The sequence below is a fragment of the Geotrypetes seraphini genome, chromosome 1 (genome assembly GCF_902459505.1).
Source record: "Geotrypetes seraphini chromosome 1, aGeoSer1.1, whole genome shotgun sequence".
NCBI classification, from domain to species: domain Eukaryota; kingdom Metazoa; phylum Chordata; class Amphibia; order Gymnophiona; family Dermophiidae; genus Geotrypetes; species Geotrypetes seraphini.
The window spans coordinates 289,115,010-289,140,016 of NC_047084.1; the positions used below are offsets into that span (position 1 = coordinate 289,115,010).

General features: G+C 41.8%; 1 protein-coding gene across 1 annotated transcript in view; it reads right to left on the reverse strand.

The window, feature by feature from the left end:
• Nucleotides 1-3,076: 3,076 nt before the first annotated feature.
• The window catches only part of VAX2 (ventral anterior homeobox 2), a 161,771-nt gene continuing 139,840 nt past the window's right edge, over nt 3,077-25,007 (reverse strand). Inside the window, exon 3 of the mRNA XM_033934020.1 lies at nt 3,077-4,705. Within this exon, the coding sequence (XP_033789911.1) occupies nt 4,241-4,705 (465 nt within the window). The 3' untranslated portion in view covers nt 3,077-4,240. The remainder of the gene's footprint in view (nt 4,706-25,007) is intronic.

The window sequence follows — 25,007 nt, forward strand, 5'->3', positions numbered from 1 at the left end:
GTGAAAGCATCTCATGTGATTTTCACCTTACTGTACTGTATTATTATTATTTGTTAATATTTTTCCTTAAAATCTAGTGTATTTACTGTTAAAATTTGAGATCGTGGTACCCTGGAATGGATTAATCCAGTTTCTATTATTTTAAATGGGAAAAATTGTCATGGAACTCGTATGATTTGGAACTTGAACTGGATTCTGGAACGGATTAAGTTTAGGTTCCAAGGTATCGCTGTACTGGTATTGATGACCACTGACTTGCGTTAGGTCCTTAAGTAAAATTTGGCTCTCAACCCATTCTTGGCGGTCCATTGTGTTCTTATTTCCTTGGTTTCATTTCTTGTGTTTTGGATTCACTTTCTCCTGCTGCATTGTGTTTCACATAGTATAACATTGCATCTTGACACAGACAACAGACTACTGCCGAACAATCACTCCAAATGTGGAGTTTCATCACCATATGTAAAGATATCCTCATTGCCCATATTTACTTGGAAAATTCAAAGGTGGTCTATTTCTTAAAGAAAGTATAAAAATACAGCAATATCAGAATTTAAAAAGTCAGGAAATCAATTTTTCAGCAAATTAAATATTTCTTCGTAGTTTCCTAGGATTTTTGGACATTGATGTCTCCTGGAGATGCTCCAAATTTGCCCTGCCACTCAGAACTGGTTCTTGGACTGAAATAGAATGCAGTGATTGAGTAGCTCACACCCTCAACTCTCAGAGCTGATTCTGTCATTCCATATTTGCATGTTTTCGCAAAGCATACCCAGACATGGGCAGCTAGGGCCAGCACTGAGAGTTACAGGCAGGGTGTTCTTTTGGAGCCTGTATACCACCAGGTTGCCTTGACAACATCTTCATGAGGCTTAGCTGACTACCGAAGACTGAAACTGCTGAACCCAACCACTGTCAAACTATTGAACACTGCAGATGGATATAAGACTTTAGCCCACTGTTGTTATAGTGGCACCTAAAACTTCACCTTTGGCAGCCTGGCAAACAACTTGACAATGATAGCATTCATCCAGCTGCTGTAGAGCTGCTAGAATCTGCGGGCAGGCCTCATCCTGCTGTAAGGTTACCAGATTTTTAAAGTATAAAAAGAGGACACGTGGCCCTGCCCCATTCCGCTCCTGGTTTCGCCCCTGGCCCTACTCTATTCTGCCCCTGGCCCCATCCCTACACAAGCCATCATTTTCTTCCCTGAGCTTGGGGGCCACATCTGGAGGGCCTCTGTACATGCGCAGATGTGATGTGATTACATCGCGTGCATGCATACATGTCACATCTGCACAGGCTCAGAGGCCCTCCCAGATGCGGTCCCAAGTTCAGGCTTTCCAAAACCCGGACAACCTGCCGGGTTTTGGAAATCCATCCAGGCATTCAGACAGCCCTCTAAAAAGAGGACATGTCCGAGTTTTCTCAGATATTTGGTAACCCTAGTATTAGGGTTGCCAGATTTTACGATTGCAAAATCCGGACACCCTAGATCCACCCACCCATCTCTGCCCCACTCCTGCTTTCTGCTTTGGTTGAGCATGAGGCAATCCGCGCATGCGCGGATGCCACACGATGATATCACAGGCACACTCACGTGCGCGTGACGTCTTTCCGTGGCATCCACGCATGCACAGATTGCCTCCTGCCCAATGCGATTGAGAGGAGGCTTTTCAAAATCCGGACAAAGCCATCCACACCCCTGGACATGATCTCAAAAGGAGGACATGTCTGGGGAAATCTGGACGTCTGGTAACCCTACCTAGTATAAAACAAAAAGAATTGACCCTGAAATATCCACAAAGAAGAAAATCCAGAGAAAACCAAAAAAACTCTGTGGAGTGACGATGTTCCTAAATGGACTTTATTTGAAAGTGTCAAAGTTCCAAAGGTACACTGAAATCATCCACATAAAATAATTCCATCCACATAAAAGTAAATCATCCACATAAGAGCCTTAAAGGACTTAGTCCGCTAGGGATACAGGACCCAACACGGTCTGCGTTTCGACAAAAAGTCTTCTTCAGATGTCTCACTTCTGGCTCACCACACAATTGTTTCCCACATACTCACCTTTATAGGACCCCCAGGGACCCCTGAAGAAGACTTTTTGTCGAAACGCGGACCGTGTTGGGTCCTGTATCCCTAGTGGACTAGGTCCTTTAAGGCTCTTATGTGGATGATTTACTTTTATGTGGATGGAATTATTTTATGTGGATGATTTCAGTGTACCTTTGGAACTTTGACACTTTCAAATAAAGTCAATTTAGGAACATCGTCACTCCACAGAGAACCCTACCTAGTATGGCAGCTTGGACAAAAAAATGTAGCTGAGAGACAGTTGTTAGGTTTGTTGTCCAGGAAATATTTGCAGAACAGTGGAATAGCCACGGGTGGGCCTGGGTTTAGGCCTACCCAGCATCAGTGCGAATTACTGCACTAGTGTAGCTGGCAGAGATCCCCAAGCCCTGCCAGCTAAAGCCTCCCTGAGCAGTCTAAGCCTCAGAGCAGTCATGCTGAGAGCCTCTCACTCATGCTCAGTTCATGTGCATGAACTAAACGTGAGCAAGGAGCTCTCAGCATCAGCGGTCAGATGCATGCCGCCGGCTGCCCCAAGGTTTAGATAGCTCAGGGAGGCTTCACAGAGGACTCTAGCCGGTAAGCTTGAGGGATCCTCATCAGACCAGGTATTCATTTATATTGTTTCAGAGAAGGAATGGGGCAGCAGGCGGAAAGGAAATGGGTGGTCCTTGCCTACCCAGTTCACCCCCTGGCCCACCCAGAAATAGAGTGCTCCTACTGCACAAAGGCAAAAATGCAGATTATTATACCTAACTGGGGGATTAGAAAAGTCATCTCACACACTCATCTAGCTTTTCTGTGGCCTTACTCTGGAAACAGGGAAGATTTATTGTGCATGAACTGAATTGTGCCCCAGTGCTAAACTCTGATCTTTCAGAGTCTGGATCAAAGTGCTTCAAAGCCAAGAGGTTGTTTTTGTTGGGGGGGAGGGGTTTGGGGGGGGGCGGTAATGGAAGAAGTCACTGATTTCCAAATATGAGTTACTCATCTGTGTTTTTTAATGAGTTGGGGTATTGTTAGTTTGAATTCCAAAATAAAAATAAAACAAAGATGTTTCTAAACGTGGACATGTTCAATCTTTTGACTTTCAGAAATTAGACTTCAATGGTGCCCCATGCACAAATGTAAACACTTATGTTTCACAGTGGCATCTATAACAGAACATTTACAGAGTCAAACCAGGCTTCTTAAGTAGTCAGTTTCATATCATTATGATACTTAAGTATTGTCTATCATACTATGAACAAACTCTGTCAGTATTCGCAGTAGATCCTCCTCTGTATGAGCTGGATAAGGCAACGAATCATCCTGATTGGACAAGCAAAGTCGCATGATCATGTGGTAAGACATAAGCCTGGTATTAATGTTTACCAAATATCCACCCGAGAATATTCTATGCTTGTGTGTGTATATTTATTTTGTGAATAAGCTGTTTAATAAAAGCAGAGGTAAACTGCACTCAGAGCTTAGACTCAGACTCAGTCCTTTAGACTACACTCAGCCCATAATCAAATGTCTTCCCTCCCCCTCTCCCACCTAGTCATGGATTACCATATTAATTTACAGGGCCTGGTGAAATCTCCAATAAGAATTTTGATGAGGTTTGGCTATGGGACTCACCGAACAAGCAATAATTGAAGTAGACTGTGGGCAGAAACCACAGATACACAAAAGACATGCTGATTACCTGGGCATCAGAACATTCAGTGAACAAAACAATGGTGTATTACTTTTATCCAACTCTATTAGCATCTTCTAAATCATGTACATCATATAGTAAATTGTACAATGCCCAACAGAAAAGGTGGTAAAATCCCTTCCCTAAACCACCCTATCTCCCTTCACATTACCAATGGCACAGCAAAATACTCATGTAAAAAATATATTAAAACTGTGGCGAATCAGCAATCAAGCACCATTCAAATGTGACAATTACAAAGTGTAGAGGGGCAACGGTGCCCTACACCTTTTCTTTTCCTCAGCACTAGATTATATGCCCCAGCGGGCATCTTCAGTGGGTTTCCATGAAACAAGCACACACACAGACACCACCTAAACCTTTGGTAAACAGTCTATGCATTTCCACTTTCAGAGCTATCGGTCAGTGTGTGGTATTGAGGAACAGCGATACAGTGGACGCTGCGAATTTTGTGTTTATTTAAGAACTCTGTTTCTTGCTGGGGACACTGTCTTTCCTTTCCAGTCTCGAGTAAGGCTCAAACGCTGAGGTGCCCAATCCATATCCAGTGGGTAGTTCATGTAAACTTCCCAATATTGGAGCAGAGAAACAAAGAGGCGCTTGTAATCTAGGGGAGGATGAGGACGCCAATGAAGGGACCTGGAAATTGAAGGCCCCTGTGCCTGAAGGAGTGTTGCTTATCCCAGGGGATGTGTTTCCTGATGTCCCCAGGTTGGAACCATTCCCGGTATGAGTCCCAATGACATTCTGATTTGGTGAAAGTAAATTGGGTGGGGCAGGAACAGACAAGAGTCGGCCTTGTTCCAACAGACGCAAAATGTTACAAGTGGCAAAAGATTCCGAGATCGAGGAAGATCTTTTTTCAGAGTCCCTGCTCTGGTCTTTCTTCTGTTTTGTTCTTCTGTTCTGGAACCAGACCTTTACCTGTGTTCAAAACAAAAAAAAAGGCAAAAAAGTAGATAAGTTGTACATATAAAACACATGATCTGATCCACAGTGATTTCCCTCGCCCTTCCTGTGTCATGAGAAGAAACTTAAGGGCTGGTATTCAAAGGAATTTAACCCCTCTAACCAAGGACTTAGGGGTCTAAATCACCAGGGGTGAAAATGTACCCCAGCAGAGCAGTCAAATCCAGTTTCATTGGATATTTGTGAAAAGTTGAGGAGAATCTAGCTAGCTCATGCTGATTTTTAGCATTAGCTGCCTAAATTCTTAATCCTAAACATAAACATTAATTACTATTCTAAATTGAGCCAACTAGATTTTGGTCACCTAAAACTTCAACTGCATCCTGACCCCTTAATGCACCAAATCCAAACTGGTAAGGAAAGCTGGTCACTGTTACAGCATCGAGATAATAACTATCGGTAGTTATGTTTATAAGATCGCAAAGATAACCAGTTATGAACGCAACCAATTATCTTTGTGATCTTAGAAACATAACTGGCTATGTGCTGGTTTTCAACCCCTCAATATTATACATGTATTTTCCTAAAATGGATGCTTATGGTGCAAGCAGCCTGCACATAAAGGTCCATTATTTCCTGTAATCCAGAACAAGCTCTACGTCTGCAGATTCTGTTCTAAAATACTGGTGGAACTTAAGATGCACTGACCCGTATATTTCAATTCCTGCTTTTGCGGCCTATCTAAAATGGTACTATGTATGTTTTCTTTTTTTTTTTCTTCAAAAAGCATGATTTAAATAGATCTTTCAATTTTCAGTATATATGAAGGCCTCCCTCACATGCTCATTTTGCCTTCTGATGTGCACCTTATCATTTCTTGTTTTCAGGTTTCATCAAAATGTATTTTTCAGTAGGTCTTCCAAAGTCACAAAAGGCCTCAAGAGTTGTGCATCTAAGGTAGGGTAACCAGACTGCTGGATTTCCCCGGACATGTCCTCCTTTTGAGGCACTTTGTCCGGGTTTTGAAAAGCTGTGTCGGGCAGGGAGGAAGTCCCCGCACGTGCGACGTCATCACGTAGCGACCACGCATGCACGGATTTCTTCCCTGCCCGATACAGCTTTTCAAAACCCAACAAGAGCAGGCAGCAGGGGAGGGAGGGGGCCGAGGCTAGGGCGGGATTAGGGCAGGGGTGGGCATAAGTAGGCGCGTCTGCCTTTGAGTAATTCATTTATACTGGAAGTTTTATATAAAGCAGCCGCTTGGCATTAAGCCTGCGGCAGTACGTGGCATCTGAGCTGCTCACAGCACCCACCCTTCCTTCGTATATGAGACATGAAACTAATTTGGCCAAATTTAAAGCAAGCCTCAAAACCTTTCTTTTTTAAAGATGCCTACAGGGTATAAATATGAATTCCGATTTCAGCTTATTCATCCTCCTCTTTCTTTATTCCCTTCCCCATTCTTTTTTTTTTTATTATTATTCTATGAGATGATGTAACCCTTGCCGTCTTCCTTTTGTATCCTATGTTGTCTCCCTTGTTATCGTTATTGTTCATGTTAGCTGCCCAGATTTTAGATTAATTTTTTATGTATACCACTTAGGATTTCTGAGAACCAAAAACAATCTCGACCGTTTTAAGGGTTTACTTAAAAGTTATTTGTTTAAAGAAGCATTTACACTAAGACATCCCTCATTTCTAGACTCTGTTCATCAACCTTTTGTCCTTACCTTCAATGGTCTCCTTTCCTTTTACAATTGTATTTCATGCCCTTCAACCTTGCATGTCCCGTTAGTCAAATGTCCAAGTTTAATTCTAAATAGAAGTTGGCTAGCAGTCTTCGTCCCTTGAGGGGAATGTGAAGGATAGAAACCAATCTATTAAATAATGGACATCAGTATGAGCCCTTTGAAAGTAAATGAGGGATTATGGGCTCGGGCAATAACTCATAGGTGACCAGCACCAGACATAAGTCTAAATAAGAATTGCCCCATACATCATTTAGTCCTTTTCAATATAACCACTATAACCAGTGTGATATAAATATTGAATAGATACCTTTTTAACATTACCATCAAGGGAGAAGACAAAATGAAAAATAATAAAGAAAAAAATCAATAAATTCTCCAAATCGTCACAGTATATGAGGTCCTTAAAGTGTAAGTGCTCTACAAGAATTCATGCTAAAATTCATATGAAAAATTAATGCTGAAAATCTTCAGTGCTGCAAAAAATTGTTGCTAAAATTTGTTAATGTCTCTTAATAAGGGATGGTTAATAAGACTAAGAATGTTATAATGCCCCTGTATTGCTCCATGTTGCAACCTCATCTGGAGTATTGCGTTCAATTCTGGTCTCCTTATCTCAAGAAAGATATAGTGGCACTAGAAAAGGTTCAAAGAAGAGCGACAAAGATGATAAAGGGTATGAAACTCCTCTCGTATGAGGAAAAACTAAAAAGGTTAGGGCTCTTCAGCTTGGAAAAGAGACGGCTGAGGGGAGATATGATTGAAATCTACATAATCCTGAGTGGAGTAGAACGGGTACAAGTGGATTGATTTTTCACTCTGTCAAAAATTACAAAGACTAGGAGACACAATGAAGTTACAGGGAAATACTTTTAAAACCAATAGGAGGACATTTTTTTTCACTCAGAGAATAGTCAAGCTCTGGAACGCATTGACAGAGGTTGTGGTAAGAGCGTATAGCTGGTTTTAAGAAAGGTTTGGGCAAGTTCCTGGAGGAAAAGCCCATAGTCTGTTATTGGCAAAGATAGAGGAAAGCCACTGCTTGCCCTGGATTGGTAGTGGAGTTCCCCAGTGTTCAGCACTTTCAGCATTATTATTTTATATTTATATGGCCACAATTGGTCAGTTGTTTCAATCTCTAGGGTTCGAATACCGCATATATGCAGATGATATTATTTTTTTCTTCCCAGTATGTGTATGGGGAGATGGATTAGAAAAGTTACTGAGTAATTATATGAGTAAAATTACTGGATGGATGGAAAGGCAGGGTTTAAGATTGAATGTAGAAAAGACTGCGGTAATGTTTGTGGGAAATCTGATCAGGCTAATTGGCCAAAAATTTTGAAAGTGATGGATGAGTCTATGACAGTCCTGGGAATAAAACTGGATCCATATGTTTTGCAAAGATACATTTATTGTATCATTTAAAACCAATGTTGTTACCATCTGACTTTCATGCTGTTGTACAAACAATGATCTTGTCGCATCTGGACTACTGCAGTGTCCTGAACCTGGGAATAACTAAGACCAGATCCAGGGCTTTGCAGGTGGTACAGAATGCTGCGGCTAGATTGATAACTGGAACATCAAGATATGAGCATATTACTCCATATCTCCAACAATTGCATTGGCTGCCAGCTGCATTCAGAATTCAATGCAAAGCAATTATGATATGTCACCAATTTTTATATGGTACGATCCCTGAATTTTATAAAGGTTTGATATCTGAGTATCAACCATTAAGATCATTGTGCTTTGAAAGTTCAGCATTCCTGAAAACGAAGGCTAACCCTAAATATGTGGAAATGGATGCCATGACTTTTACATGTGCAAGGGTTAAGTTGTGGAATAGCCTGGTTGATCAAATCCGAAAATGTAGAGATAAGAGCTCATTTAGGAAAAGCTAAAAAAACACAATTATTTGTAGATGCATTTCTTAGAAAAATTAATTTTATGTAAGGATTGAATCTGTTTGTTTTGTTCTATCCTTGTTCTGAATTTTATAATATTTTATGTATGTAATTATTTGTAAACCATTATGGAATAAAACGGTATATTAATTTTAAAAATAAATAAATTGTTACTCCTTGGGTTTTGGCCAGGTACTAGTGGCCTGGATTGGCCACTGTGAGAATGAGCTACTGAGCTTGATGGACCATTGGTCTGACCCAGTATGGCTATTCTTATGTTCTCTTATAGTGTATGGTGAGCCCTCAAAAACCTATTGGACCCAAATGTATACCATACCAATAGCCCTTATGCCTGCAGGTGTCACCTGTATGTAGGTACAATGGGATTTGGGTGGATTTTGGAAGGCTTACATATTCCATCAAAAGTGTAGTAGTTAGAGTTGGATATGGGCCTGGGTCCCCATATCTATAGTCCACTGCACTGCCCACTAAGCTTTTCCAGAAACTTGCTTGCTGCTCTACTAGGACTGGCCATAACATGTGAAGCTCTCATACAGGTAGGTATGTACTGTTTCATTCACATCTTTGGGGGTGGGAGGGGGTCAGTGACTACTGGGGGAGTGTGTGTAGGGTCATGTTTACATCCCACCAATGGTCATCTGTTCAGTTTGGGTACCATTTTGGCAGGTTTTTTTATTTATTAAATCAAGTCTAGCTCCAGATGCCCAAATTGTGCTGGACGTATTTTTAAATGTTCGATTATGGCAGAAAAATGGCCAACTGATGAGCTTGCTCATACCATGCCTCTAATATGCCGCCTTGAGATTTCAAACTACTGGTCAACAGCATAGATATCTTCTATAACAGCAGTTCTCAACCCTATCCTGGGGGACCCTCAGCCAGTCAGGTTTTCAGGATATCCCTAATTAATATGCATAACTCAAATTCTTAAAACCAGCTATTAAATATTTAATACAAACAAATATTATCTTAATTCAATTTTAATATTATCTCCCACAATTCTTTTCATTACAGTACAACTTATCAATACTTAATTTATTGTTAAGTATCAGAATAATTTAGTCAGTGAACCTAATCCCCATCAACTCATACTCACGTCACAACTTTCACACACATACTACAGTCACTGTGATTACTTTTATCTAAAACTGGATCTTAGTTAGTTTATTAGTCCATGATCATCTAGTCAGAGAGGCTTCAAACTGAGAGTTGTACAACAGTCTAGCACATGAGAATCACAGTTTCTTAAACACAACCGGCAGGCCTCTCTGTCCTCATGATGGTCCTGTTCTTCAACTCACAAAAGCATTCAGCTAAACGCAAGACTGTGTTTCGCCACCTGGCGTCTTCAGGAGCTGTATTTGCAAAGCTCACCAACATCACAACTTCACCAGTAAACTAAGCATGACTCGAGCAAGGACCCAGGATTCGGCACAAGCTGGGATCAGCTGACAAGCAAGAAACACACTGTCTACCAGGAAATCAAACTGGTGAAACACAGTCTTGTGTTGAGCTGAATGCTTTATGAATTTAAGAACAGGACCATCATGAGGACAGAGAGGCCTGCCGGTTGTGTTTAAGAAAATGTGATTCTCATGTGCTAGACTGTTGTGCAACTCTCAGTTTGAAGCCTCTCTGACTAGATGATCATGGACTAATGAACAAACTAAGATCCAGTTTTGGATAAAAGTACCGTATTTTGCGCTCCATAAGATGCACTTTTTGCACCTCTAAAAAGGGGGTGGAAATAAGGGTGCATCTTATGAAGCGAATACTACAAACCATCCCCACCCCACCCCCGTACCTTTTTATACTCTCCCCCCGGTACCTTTTGTATTTCCAGCACTTCCCTCGCTGGACGGCTGCGGAAGTGATCTTTTTCTACTCCAGGCACTCCCCCGTTGGACGGCTGCGGCAGCGAGATGCAGAGTGGCAAACAAGGCAGGCAAGAGCTTTTCGCATGCCTGCCTGGTCCCACGCCACTGCGTGAATGGTTGCTGTCAGTTCTCGTGAGAACTGATAGCTATTCACGCAGCAGCGCGGAACCAGGCAGGCACGCAAAAATCTCGGCCTGCCTTGTTCGCCACTCTGCCTTTCGCTGCCGCTGCAAAAAATACAGTAACTGCTAAGTTTCAAGGTGAGGGTGCTAGTTCTGTCTATGAGAATCATGGTATGTTTGCATTGCTCTTAGTATGAGAAGAAATGAAGGGTAAGCATAGAGGAATGATGAGACTTGAAGGTGTTTTGAAGACGGGGTGCCTATGGGTGGTTCCTGGAGGGGGCTTCTGTTTGGGGAGAAGTGGGAGCTCCTTTGGTTCAAGGGGAGGGAGTGGAGGCTGTTCCTTTTGGGAACTGGTCTGGTTTGGGCTTCAGTTTTGGCCAAAAGTGAGCAGGCTGCAGATTCTGTTTCAGCTGACAGAAAAAAAAGGTTTTGGTCACTCTTTACTAATAATCTTTGCCAGGTGGGTTCATGGATAATAAAGCGAAACTACAGATTAGGATCTTTGTTTCCATGTCTGGATAATTAATTAAATATTTCTCTAGGGTATGGGGGAGATGAATGCCTACACAGCATCATTTTGATGTTGGAGTTTATCTGATTTATCAAAAATTGTTGCATTTTAACCTAATCACTTTGGAATTCATACCTTTTTCTTCTCTCCACCGGTACCTTTTTGTACTCACAGTGCTTCTCTCTCTGCCGCAGTCGTCCAGCGAGAGAAGCGCCGGGAGTACAAAAAGGTACCGGTGGGGAGAACAAAAAGGTACGGAGGACCCTGCCAGGATTCAAAAAAGGTACCGGGGGGGTGCCCCTGCTTGCTTGTCCCTACCTGCCTGCCAGACACTAAGTCTGCCTGCCCTTTGCCCTGTCCTGGCCTACCACTAGACCACCAGAGGGGGGATAGGGGACAGAGCATGGCAGAGACAATTTGGTTCAGAATGTTTTTTTTTTTTTTCTTGTTTTCCTCTAAATTTAGGGTGCGTCTTATGGTCAGGTGCGTCTTATGGAGCAAAAAATACGGTAATCACAATGACTGTAGTATGTGTGTGAAAGTTGTGAAGTGAGTGTGAGTTGATGGAGATTAGGTTCACTAACTAAATTATTCTGATATCTATATAATAAAACCGTAGGCGGCGCATGCGCATTCTTATCGGCGTGCTTCCATGATCCGTATGTCCGTGGCCGCCAAGAGTGCAGCATGCCCCGCGCTTACTACGGCTCCACGCGCAGCTGAGTTCGGCACGGCGGTTTCCCCAGATAGGGGAAGTCGAACATCTCACTCCCGACGCGCAGCTGAGTTCGGCACGGCGGTTTCCACAAATAGGGGAAGTCGAAAAACTCACTCCCGGCTCTCCTCGGCACCGCGGTTTCCCCAGATAGGGGAAGCCGAACAACTCACTCCCGCCGCTCCTGTTCACAGCGACCTGCACGTCAACGACTCCCCCCCCATCCTCCCGCAACAGCCGCTACCGCTCATGTTCAAAGCGGCCTGCTGAGGTTCGTGACCGGCTGTAGCGAACCTCTCAGGCCGCTCTCCACATGGTAGCACGTTCCCTCTGACGCGATCGCGTCAGAGGGAACATGCTACTGAGGTGGACAGCGGCCTGCGAGGTTCGCTACAGCCGGCCGCGAACCTCAGCAGGCCGCTTTAAATAGGAGTGGCAGCGGTGGCAGAAACCATGGATACACAGGCACAACTAAGCGCCAGCTCCTCCCGAACTCGCCCGAACTCACACACACACATAATTGTCAGCTCATTTGAAGAGCCCGAACTCACAGCCACACCTAAACATGCAGACCGGGATCGTGGGAGGATGCGCCCTGGCAAGTGGTGCACAGGGACTTGAGAGGGAGGGAAATTGGCTGGGGAGAAATACAGGCAGACAGCTTTGTGATGTTCCCAGAACAAATGTGGCAGCTCAACCTAACCTGAATGGAAGTAAAGAGGTATGTACGTTCTTCTTTGCTTCCACAGTTGACAAAACAAATTTCAGACACTCACAGAAGGACAGTAACACTGGACAAGGAGAGAGAGACACACAGACACTCACAGAAGGACAGGGGGCTAAAGAGACAGATTGAAAAAAAAAATAAAAAAATACAGTGGACAAGGAGAGAGAGAGACAAAGACACTCAGAATTTCTGGACAGGGATCTAAAGAGACATTGAAAAAAAAACCACAATAAACACTGGACAAGGAGAGAGAGACACACACAGACACTCAGACTTATACAGATTTGCAGAAAAAATGGACAAAAAAAACAATTTATTAAGCACAAAGTATGCAACAAATAGGAAAAATATAAAAACTTTAAATAAATCAACCATACGATGGATATTAAAGCTCTCACATTAAGTTTTCAGTAATTTTCACATATATTCTAGCACCCGTTAATCTAACGGGCTTAAACACTAGTTTATTAATAAATTAAGTATTGATAAGTTGTACTGTAATGAAAAGAATTGTGGGAGATAATATTAAAATTGAATTGATTAAGATAATACTTGTTTGTATTAAATATTTAATAGCTGGCTTTAAGAATTTGAGTTATCCAATAGGCAGCTATTTAATTAACTGAAAATAAAACCCAAGCTTAGGCTTTAGTTTAATTAATATGCATGGGATATATTTGCATGCCTGTCTCCTCTATTATATGCAAATCTATCTCAAGTATATTCATTAGGGATATTCTGAAAACCCAACTGGCTGGGAGTCCCACGCGCTAAACGCTAACGCGTACATGTTAGTCTATGGACGCATTAGCGGTTAGTGCGTGTTAAAATGCATAGCGCACCTTAGTAAAACAGGGGGTTAGTCTTGTTGAGAAGTGAAAGTGTCAGTGCCTTGAATTCTATTGAAATTAAAGAAAAAGAGAAAAAAAATAAAAGACAGACTTAGTAAGAAAATCCATAGTTTGCTGAGAGTTGAGTATAAAATTCAGTTTCCTAAATGAGGTTATTTTGACTCTAATAAACACAATTTTTGCTTGCTTTTCTGGTCATTGTAAAATTATATGACATCAAATTATGGTTTGGTGGGTAGAATAAGGGGCTGATTCTATTAACAGGTGTCCCAATTGTAGGCAGTAGGCATCCTACCACCGACTGGCAGCCAATCAAGATGCACATTAGAAGAAAAAACCCCTCAATGTAGGCCACCTACACTGTAGGCATTTGTCGCGGGTCTAGGGAGACACGCAGGGACACTTAAGCTCACCTAAGGCTGGGTGTGATTTTGCCTGGAAGTGGCCTTGGGTGAGCTTAAGCAGCCCTAGGCATCTCCCTAGAGCTGCGACAGATGCCTGAAACGTAGGCCAGAAAAATGCTGGCCTACATTTCAAATATTAAAATAGGCATGGCCAGCTGAGCTGATCAGGGGAAAATACCCCTGCTGCAAAAAGCTGAGCAGCTACGGCAGGGGACCACCATCAGCCGCCCAAATCGGCAGGAGGGATGACTACTGCCTCCGGCCACGATCCCCCAACACCCCTCCCCCTGCGAAGCACCATCGGCAGGAGGGATACCCACTCCCTCCTGCTGCCACCCCCTCCCCTCGAAACCCCAAACACTTGGATAGAGTATATTTCCAAGGTGGAAGGGTATACATAGGGATGGATTCAGAGCAGAGCATGGGCGAAGCTCCCACTTATATTTTGCTTGTTTCTTTGACATTTAGATGCAACCATTTACACCAGATGTATGGTACATAGGCACCTATCTATCTGGTTAAGCTGGTAGTTCTTAAAGGAAAGTAAATACATCTTTTCCTTTATAGAAGAGGCTTCTACCAGGCACTCTGTTATAGAGCTGCCCTTATAGCGCAGAGATGGTTTTAGAAACATAGAAACATGAAGGCAGATAAAGCCCATATGGCTTATCTGGTCTGTCTATCCATGTCATCCACAATCCTTTCCTCTTCTGTAGAGATCCTATGTTTGTGTCCCAAGCTTACTTGAATTCAGATACAGTCTTCATTTATTTATTAATTCAATTTTCTATACTGTTCTCCCAAGGGAATTCAGAACGGTTTACATGAACTTGTTCAAGTACTCAAGCATTTTCCTTGTCTGTTCCAGTGGGCTCATGCTCTCTCTAATGTACCTGGAGCAATGGGGGGACTAGGTGACTTGCCCAGGGCCACAGGGAGCAGCATGGGTTTTAACCACAACCTCAGGGTGCAGAGGCTGTAGCTTTAAGCACCACAACACACTCTCCTCTCCCACCAGCCCCAGGAGGCTGTTCCACAGTTTTACCACCCTTTCTCTGAAGAAATATTTCCTTAGGTTGCTTCTTTCACCTTCATCCTATGCCCCCTCGTTCCAGAGCTTCCTTTAATAGAAACATAGACTTACAGAAACATGATGTCATACAGGCCAAATGCCCCCTCCAGTCTGCCCATCCACTACGGTATGGTGCATACCAGCTGATGGCATCAGCTCAGCAAATAACAAAGTAAAATCCTCTTTCATTCTAGTGAAAGTGTACTGAAAGTGCTTATAGGTAGCTGAGTAGGGAGTTTTGGACATCTTAAAATAGTTTCAGTGAGGGAAAGAAGGGTCAAAATTGGAATCGATTTTGTGCAAAATGAAACCTCAACCTGTCTTAACCGGAAATAATTTCAGTAACCCAGAGTAGTACTTTAATGAGCAGCTGCTCATATTAATGACTGGCTATCTGGGTTCTGCATCTCATTCACACTTCTTTTTTTGTTGTTTTTATTGGTTTTGCCTTTCTTTCCTAAGATAGATTAGCAGGAGCAGTTCTGCCTTTCATAAACATTGCTTTCTTTTCCTTAACCTGGTCAAGTTTACTGAGCACTTGAAAAGGACTTTTATGACTCTGGATTGCAAAACCATCTTGTTTTTTCTATTGCCAGGATTCATTTACTAGGCTGGATAATGCAACCCTTTCTGACATTTTATTGCTAGAATGTATGAGCTTTTACTCATGCGTATTTCTGACTGAATAGCAATATTTTATTTCCGTTTGTTTGCATTTTTACAAATGGATGTTTTAAGACTAATATATGGCTTTAAAGTTCTGCGAAGGAGTTAGGTCTACATTTTAGGTAAATGCTTTAGCCGAGGTGTACAATCAGTACACAAAAGCCAAAGATGAAAACGGTAATTGTTCTTTAGAGTTGAAAAAGGAAATTATTTACTTAGATAACCATGGGGGCCCCAGGGAAGAGGTTTCACAGTGAGCACTTGTATAGCACCATAGAGAAAGATTTCACTTTAGCAAACTTCATATATGCAGAACTGCCGGATTATCGAGTGCATTTGTAAGTACAACACAATGCTCAACCCCCAGTAGACTCTGGGCTGTTTTACCCTCTGCCCCTGTGTAAAGCCCAGAGCATTCTGGTCCCTTTAGTCTGGTTGAGAAGTGGAAGTATCAGCACCTGAATTCTACTGAGATTAAAGAAAGAGAGAAAAAAATAAACTCTGATTTGGTATGAATATCAATAGTGTGCTGATAGCTGACTGTAAAGATTCATAGGGCTCCTTTTACTAAGGAGCGTTAGGGCCTTAATGCGCGGAATAACGCATGTCAAATTGCCACGTGCGCTAGACCTTAACGCCAGCATTCTAGAAGCGTACCGTGCGGTGTAGCGCGTGCTAATTTCGTCCTAGACAGGGTTGCTTTGACTCTAATAAACACAACTGCTTACCTTGATGGACATTGTAATATAGTTATGTGACATCAAATCAGGGTTTGGTTTTAAATGAGGGTCTATGATATTTCTAAATACTGTATAAAAGAAAGCTAGAGGAGAGGAGGGACAGGGGTGATATGATACAGATGTTTAAATACTTGAAAGGTATTACTATAGAACCAAATATTTTCTCGAGAAAGGAAATTGGTAAAACTAGAAGGCATAATTTGTTTATTAACTAATCAAATGTTGTTTCATTTCTATTATGTTTTTAATACTTGTAAACCGCATTGAACTTACCGGCTATGTGGTATAGAAATAATTTATTGTTATGTGTTATGTAAATTGAGATTGCAGGGTAGTAGACTTAGGAGTAATGATAGGAATTTCTTTTTCACGGAGATGGTGGTGGATGCCTGGAATGCTCCCCCAAGGGAGATGGTGGCGAGGAAAATAGTGACAGAATTCAAAAAAAGTGTGGGATGAACACACAGGATCTCTAATTGGAGTATGAATGTATAAATCGAAGAACTAAGGCTGGTACCAGGCAGAAATGCATGATCTGTGTCCCTTGTATAGCAAATTGGTTTAGGATGGGCTTCGACGGGAACCCCAGCAATTTGGAACATGAGGATGATGCTGGACAGACTTTCACAGTCTGAATCTCGCAAATGATGAGATTCTTTGGATATAATGGATGAGTTACACCAGTAGTTGAAACCTAAGGATAGTGCCAGGTGGACTTCTAAGATTTATAGCCCAAAAATAACAAAGAAAAAAGACATTTCAATTTACCGTAATCCTGAAATTGTAATGCGTGTAATTATAGGGCAGACTGAATGGATTGTTCAGGTCTTCATCTGCTGTCATTTACCATGTTACTATTGTGACCCCTCACTCCTCCGAGGTAAAAGTATCCCTTCTGGATAAAAGTAAATTTTAGTAGTCGTGGTTATCCGAGGGTTAAAAATAGAAACTTCATCCCAGGAGGAGAAGAGATTAACATTAAAAAATTGTTTGTTTTTACCTTTGTCCAAACCTTTAGGACCTCAGAGTGACTTATTGAAGAAGTAAACAAACTCTGAACAGGTAAGTAAAGTATATAAAATTTTTATTATACACTTAGAACAAATTTTAACTTTCTGCACTTCTCTATATGAATAACATATCAAACTCTATAACATCAAAAACATTTATATACAGTTAATATAACCATGAACCAATGTTTGAAGAACCTAAACAAAATCTTAATATTCTTTTCTAGGAAATTTCTTTAATATAGACATTAAAGATTTCGCTCCTCTGCCAACTATCAGATAAGTATCATTTTATTTCCCTTATCTAGATAGTGACTAATTCAGTTTATGCATAATGTCTCTGGATTTAGAACTGATTCTTTGTTTTAAACTTCTATCTTTTCAGATGCAGCTTTCTAGGGGGGTGCTAATGTGTGCATGTTAGTCTATGGATGTGTTAGCGTTTAGGTGCGCTATTCGGTTAGCGCACCTTAGTAAAAGGACCCCTTGGTGAGGTACGGTAAGTATTCTTTAAATTTTGTTTCTCTGCATCTGTTTTTCTTTCTCAAATATGACTTTTTGTTGGGTACCTTTCTTCATCAGTGCATGCTTGATTGAAGTTCTCTGATATCTACTCCTTGTCTCAAATGAGAGAAACCTATTTTTAACTAAAAGAATATATTCCCTGCCTAATCTTTATTTAAAGCAGGGGTGTCCAACCTGCGGCCCAGTGAAGTATTTTGTGTGGCCCCAGTCGAGGGCGATGCAGTGTTTTCCTTTGCTGCCCCTGGGTGTTTACCGTCTTGCCAGCTCCCTCCCTGTGTCTTACTGGAGCGTTTGCACGTTTGTGCGGCCCCAGAAACATTTTTTCCGGCCAATGCGGCCCAGTGAAGCCAAAAGGTTGGACACCCCCGATTTAAAGGAAAAGGTCATTTGTGGTCCCTATTTTAAACCCTCCCTCAAAAATACAAACATTAACCATGATGTAAAATCTACAGCACAGCCTTAATAAAAGCTCCGTCAGAAAAAATGAAAGACAAACTCTCAGTAGTACAAAAGAATTGTGTTGAAAACAGCAGTTTCACAGGACAAGCAGGAAAATTTGGTTTCTTCCTAAGGTGTAAAGTGATCTCTTGGGATGGATAGATTTAACAGCAGTAGCAGAAATTCCTCAAAAACTCTCCATTAAAATAGTCTCTTCTCTAGCAAAAATTTTAGACAGCCAGTGTTCAAGTAGCTTAACCAAGATTAAAGAAGAAATTGACAATATTACCAAAAATTGAAAGATATGTCTTGTCAGAGGCTTCTGACAAAAAAAAGGAAAGGTTTTCTTAAGTCAGCCTCCTGGCATTCACTTAAATCATCAGAAGCCTAAAATATCTCCACACAGAGAACACGCCTCACAGGTACAAAAACCTCCTGTCACAAAATATACAGATGACTGCTCACAGATACCAAGAGGTGACACAAAAATAATATAGTTGCTCAGGGAAGCCACAAATCTTACATATAGCAAATAGAATAATTGTCACCAAATTTGTTGTTCTAACCCCAAACTATGAATTAAATACTACCACCAATTTATTAATCAACTTGAAGAACCTTTTAACATTAAACCATAAAAATACCACAGAACTTTTCATACTACACAGGGCTATCAAAAATTAATTTAAACTTCAACAACCTTACAGATCAAACCAGAAACTATTAACCAAAGCCCAAACTTCACCAAAAGATTCCAATCCCTATCCAAAATTCAATAAAACCAGCTATATTTACCTTCTCACAAGGCACAGAATCCAAAACACACCTGTCCAGACCAAGGAACCTTCCCAACTGTCGACCTGCACGAGGTCACACAAACTTGTGCAGGAAAACACCAGTGCAAGCAGAGACCCGGGACCAGTCAACAAACCTCCCGGCTCTGCAACAGGGCCCAGGACCAGCCCACAGGTAATTAAAAAAAAATAATTTAACTTTGGTTACACTATGTTACAGGTAGAGGCATTTTCAAAACACTAACCCTCCCCCCCCCCCCCTTTTATGAAGCCACGTTAGGCTTTTTTATCGCTAGTCATGGTAGTAAAAACTCCTATACTCATAGGAATTCTAAGAGCGTCAGTTTTTATCGCCACGACCTGGGATAAAAAAAGCCTAAAGCGACTTCATAAAAGGAGGGGATAAGACATCCAAAAATGGTATAAATTGACACTTGGATGTTTTTCCCGCCAAAACATCCAGCATCTGTCTGGACATCTTGCGAGGCATCCTAGCCGCTGTGCATCCAGAACTAAAGGGGGACGTGTTGGAGGCGTGTTCTGGGCAGGCTTGGATTTAAACTTTAGCGGTAATAATCGAATCTTTCCCAAGACGTCCTGGACGGAACTTAGATGTTCTGAGCTAGACCTGTTTTAAAAGCATCTAAGTGCCAAAAACTGACCAGATGACCACTGGAGGGATTAAGTTATGACCCCCCACACACTCCCCCAGTGGCCACTGACCTCCCTTCCACCCACTCCAATTATATTAATGACCATGCCTCCTTTTGGGTTACAAGTGAGACACTTTGGGTTTGCATCGTTATTGACTAACGAATAGGCAAATCAGCACGAAAGTACAAATTAGTGGCAATGACTTCTTAATTAATTTGTGCATGGATCTCAGGGATGTGCTCACATGTGGACAACCTTCATTGAGCCTAGAGGATTGTGCCTTGTGAAACTTTTCAAGATCTGGTATATTTTTTCACTTTTGCTATCTAAAGAATAAAAATCAAAATGCATTATCACTACTACTGTCCTTCTATATGTTCTCCACCCTGTGTTCTTGGTATTATTCTCTCCTAATCCTGGCAGCGAGGGTCCTCCTGAGCATTCCGCCTGTAACATGGCGGCTGACATAAGAGAGCCCAGCTCTTGCCCTGCCCTCTCTCCTCGGCTCCCAATGGCATCACTCCTAACGTCAGCGGGGGACTCTCTGTTCCCATTTGAGGTTGCCGGGAACTGGGCAGTGCAAGATCCTAGAACCGCCAAATTTCAAATTCGGGGTGCAGAGAAGCCCTGGTCCTTTCCTCTGGTTTTCTTTTCTGCTTTTGGACTGTAAATTGCTTAGGTGTGTCCTATATGGTTATAGCGGTATAGTAAATGTGAAATAAATAAATAGTGCTGTATACATTATGGAGTGCAGTATACATTATGAAGCAAATTCTATAAACAGTGTCCTGTTTGTAGGCAGTGGTAGATGTCCTACCGTTGTCTAACCAGCCAATGGGGTTTGTTGTCCAGCACTGTGTGGTCTGGTAGCGCTTTATAAATAATAGTATTTTGCGTACATTTCTAATATACCGCTTCTATTTGAAGTGGTTTACATTTAAGTACTCTAAGTATTTCTCCCTATCTGTCCCGGTGGGCTCACAATCTAACTATGGTACCTGGAGCAATGGAGGATTAAGTGACTTGCTCAAGGTCACGAGGAGTGGCACAAGGATTGAACCCACAACCTCAGGGTGCTGAGGCAGGGGTTCTAACCACTAGTCCACTCCTTCCTAGTAGAAGTAGTAGCAGAGCACTTCTGCTGCAGAGGCTTGGCGACCCCTACCAGCCAGGGGTCTGAACCCCAATTAGAGGGAAGGCAGGCAACCAAGGCCCCCCTGTGACTATACCCTATACGTTGTGTGGGTACATAGAAGTAAGTGGCTTTGCTCCAGTGGTAGCGCCTGTACTAGGCAGAGTAGAGCGCACACAGGTACTGATTCTGTATGAGTCATCATGCCATAAAGTACGGCAGGCTCTGCGGGTGCACACAACTAAGTGGCTTTGCTGCAGGGTCACAATTACAATGTTGTTACAGGAAAGGGTCGAAGGAACATGCATACTGAGTCTGTTTGTAAGTGTGAGAATCATTTTGCTATTAGAGTCTAGCGCAATTCAGGGATACACAGGAGTGAGTAGCTGTGCAGCAGTGTCATAGGGACAGCAACCTTACTTGCCAATACAACAGGAAACACAGAGTGCAAAAAAAATTCTGAATCACTCTATGAATGGGTAAAAAGTGGCTTCTTTTCGCTCTGATGGACAGTGATTGAAAACCCATAGGTAAAGAACTAGTAGCAAAGATATGGCTTGTACCCAACTGACAAATGAGAGAAGGTATAAATCTAAAAATGAATACAAAGACACAAATATATAGTTATATATTCCTCATGTTAGCCGATTGCCTCTCAACACAAGAGAAAAGCTCAGGGTTTTTTTAATTATTATTTCATATTTGTACCATACTACTTTGTATTACACTAGAAAGCATAATCCAAAGCAACAAAAGGACACTTTAGAAGGGAAAAAGCAACTTTTTAATACAGCAGTTCAGTGCTGGAGCTTTGAATTAAATCAGTTGGTACCTTTTCCCACCGGTCGCACCACCTGGGTAACATCTATTCTATCAACTTGGCTCCGCTCCACAAAACACTAAAGTTCCTTTAAGACCAAAATCTGCTTTTTTGTGCCCACCTGTACATTAGACTTAAATTTGCTCAGTGGCAGACCGTACAACAAGAGGCATTTAGAGCCAGACAAAAAAAGCTAATAAGTGGAAGGGTATGCACTGCGGAGCAACGGCAGCCTTCTGACTGTGTAAATGTGATCAGTGTTCCAAGCAGCAAAGGAAAAGGGGGAAGAAAGGGGCATGACATTCCGTCCCATAAGAACATAAGACTTGCCATACTGGGACAGACCAAAGGACCATCAAGCCCAGCATCCTGTTTCCAACAGTGGCCAACCCAGGTCTCAAGTACCTAGCTAGGTCCCAAGTAGTAAAACAGATTCTATGCTGCTTATCCTAGGAAGAAGCAGTGGATTTCCCCAAGCCATCTCAATAATGACCTATGGACTTCTCTTTTAGATATTCATCAAAGAAACCATCAAAAATGTATTCCTTTGTACCCCTCATGCACTGCAGTTCTGTTTAACATAGAAACATGACGGCAGATATTAAATATTAAAAATAGAAGATTAAATTGTTTAAATATTAAAAATGGATGATTTAATTTGGGCCTGGTTTTGATCCAATGTTAATAGCCCTGATTTAATTTTGACTGTGGTTCCTGTCCCATGCTAGCAGCATCCTGGCTCCAATTTAAAACTGAACTATAATACAAGTTCATTATTCCTTTACCAGGAATCATATTTTCACAAAACCTTACAAGCCCGTGCAATAAATGGCAAGTCCTGCTTATTGTAGTTTCCAGTACAATCGACACAAATATATTAAGTGTCTTTATGACATTAAGAACATAAGAATAGCTTTACTGGACCAATGGTCCATGTAGTCTGCCCATCCGCAGCAACCATTATCTCTTTCTCTCTCTGAGAGATCCCATGTGCCTCTCCCAGACTCTCTTGAATTCAGACACAGTCTCTGTTTCCATCACATCTTCCGGGAGATGCATCTACCACCCTTTCCATAAAAAAGTATTTCCTTAGATTACTCCTGAGCCTATCACCTCTTAACTTCATCCTATGCCCTCTCATTGCAGAGTTTCCTTTCAAATGAAAGAGACTTGACTCATGCAGATTTATATCACGTAGATATTTAAACGTTTCTATCATATCTCCCCTCTCCCACCTTTCCTCCACAGTATGCAGATTGAGATCTTTAAGTCTGTCCCCATACGCCTTATCACAAAGACCACACACCTTTTTAGTAGTCTTCCTCTGGACTCCATCCTTTTGATATTTTTTTGAAGGTGCGGCCTCCAGAATTGTATACAATATTCTAAATGAGGTCTCACCAGAGTCTTATACAGAGGCATCAATACCTCCTTTTTCCTACTAGCCATACCTCTCCCTATGCAACCTAGCATCCTTCTAGCTTTCACCGTCACCTTTTCAACCTGTTTGCCCACCTTAAGATCATCACATACAATCACACCCAAGTCCTGCTCTTCCGTCGTGCACATAAGTTCTTCACCCCCTAAACTGTACCGTTCCCTCTGGGTTTTGCAGCCCAAATGCATGACTTTGTATTTTTTATCATTTAATTTTAGCTGCCAAATTTCAGACCATTCTTCAAGCTTCGCCAGGTCTTTATTCATGTTATTCATACCATCCGGCATGTCTACTCTATTGCAGATTTTGGTTTCATCCGCAAAGAGGCCAATCTTGCCCGACAAACCTTCAGCAATATCATTTATAAAAATGTTAAAAAAGAACAGGCTCAAGAACAAAGCCTTGGGGCACAACACTGGTAACATCCCTTTTCTCAGAGCGATATCCATTGATCACTACCCTCTGTCACCTTCCACTCAACCAGTTCCTGACCCAGCCTGCCATTTTGGAACCCATCCCAAGGGTACTCTGTTTATTTATCAGAGGTCTGTGTGGAACATTGTCAAAAGCTTTGCTAAAATCTAAATACACCCCATCTAGTGCACATTCTCTATCCAATTCTCTGGTCACCCAGTCAAAGAAATTGATCAGATTTGTCGGACAAGACCTACCTCTAGTGAATCCATGTTGCCTCCAGTCCTGTAATCCACAGGATTCTAGAAACTTGACCATTCTCTGTTTTAAAAGCGTTTCCATTAATTTGCTTATCATAGAAGTCAGACTTATCAACCTGTAATTCAATACTTCTCTTTTATATAGATATACAGATATCTAGATTTATATATCACTCCTAGCAGAATTCTGTGCTACTGCGCAGAATTACTCCCTCACTGCAGGCTTTCCTTCACCGCGTTCCCGCTATTGACGATGTTACTTCCTCATTCTTCAGGCATTTGTTATTCTGTAAACCACTTTAACACTTCATGCAAAATGGTATATAAAGTCAATAAGTCCAATCTGCCAAAGTTGGTACTCCCACGCATGCTCAGTTCAGTTGCTGAACTGAGCACGCACGAGAGAGCCAGTACTGGTGGCTGAAATGCACCTGATTACTTAAGTGCTGCTCAGACAGCACAGGCAGGACTCACACAAGAGACGTCTTCAGCTAGCGCCGCTTGACATCCCTGCCAGCCATTAAAGCAGAGATGGCCCGAAATGAAAGTGAGGGGCCCAATACCCCAAGGCACCGCTGTAGCTGCACCATTGGGTACAAGAATATTTTAAGGATGAGAATCAAATAAGATCCAAAGAGGATCATGGATGGAAGATCGACCTGGAGAATTCAGGAACAATGAGTTTGAGAAATCATTAACCTTATTGTGGTTTTCCTCTCATATACTTCCCTCCTGCATAACATAACATTTGTATTCCGCATTACCCTTCAGATCTATGTGGTGTAACAAAAGTAAAATACTGCTACAACACTGAATGAAATACATTTTCAATCTTTCAAAAATTTCCTAAATAAATAAGTCTTTAATAGTTTCCTAAAATTTTGATATGATGTAGATGTAAAGAATAATGGATGAAAATCAGTATCCCAAGTACCGTAGATGCTTGAAATCACAATAGTCGATTATGTATAGACTGTATCTTTCCTTATCCCTTCTTTCCTCGTGTACAAAGTTGTTTAATTTGCTTATATTTTTCTGTATGTCTCCTCCCCATCCCGTTTTAACATTTGCGAAAACTGCTTAGCTTTTCTTGCAATGCAAGCCATATATCAAACAAAACGGAACCTAAGCAGAGTCCAGGACTCAGAGGAGGAGGAGCCCAGAGGGAAAGCCTATATCAGTGCAATGGATGGGGCTTACATCCTAAGTGCATTCCTCTTCACAACTAAAAAAAAAAAAGCAGTGCAGAGGTGGAAGGGACCTGTTCCCCAGGTGTGTTCCACACCTCCCAGACTAGTTGTGTAGTTTTATGTGTAAATCTTTTTATTAAGCAATGACAACATCAGGTATAACCGTAACAGAAAACAAGGGTTACAATACCAACCAACTGCCGTGGAGGACTGGACTCTGATGTCCTCCACGATCCAGAGCAATATATCAACCCACCCGGACAGAACCCCACCCT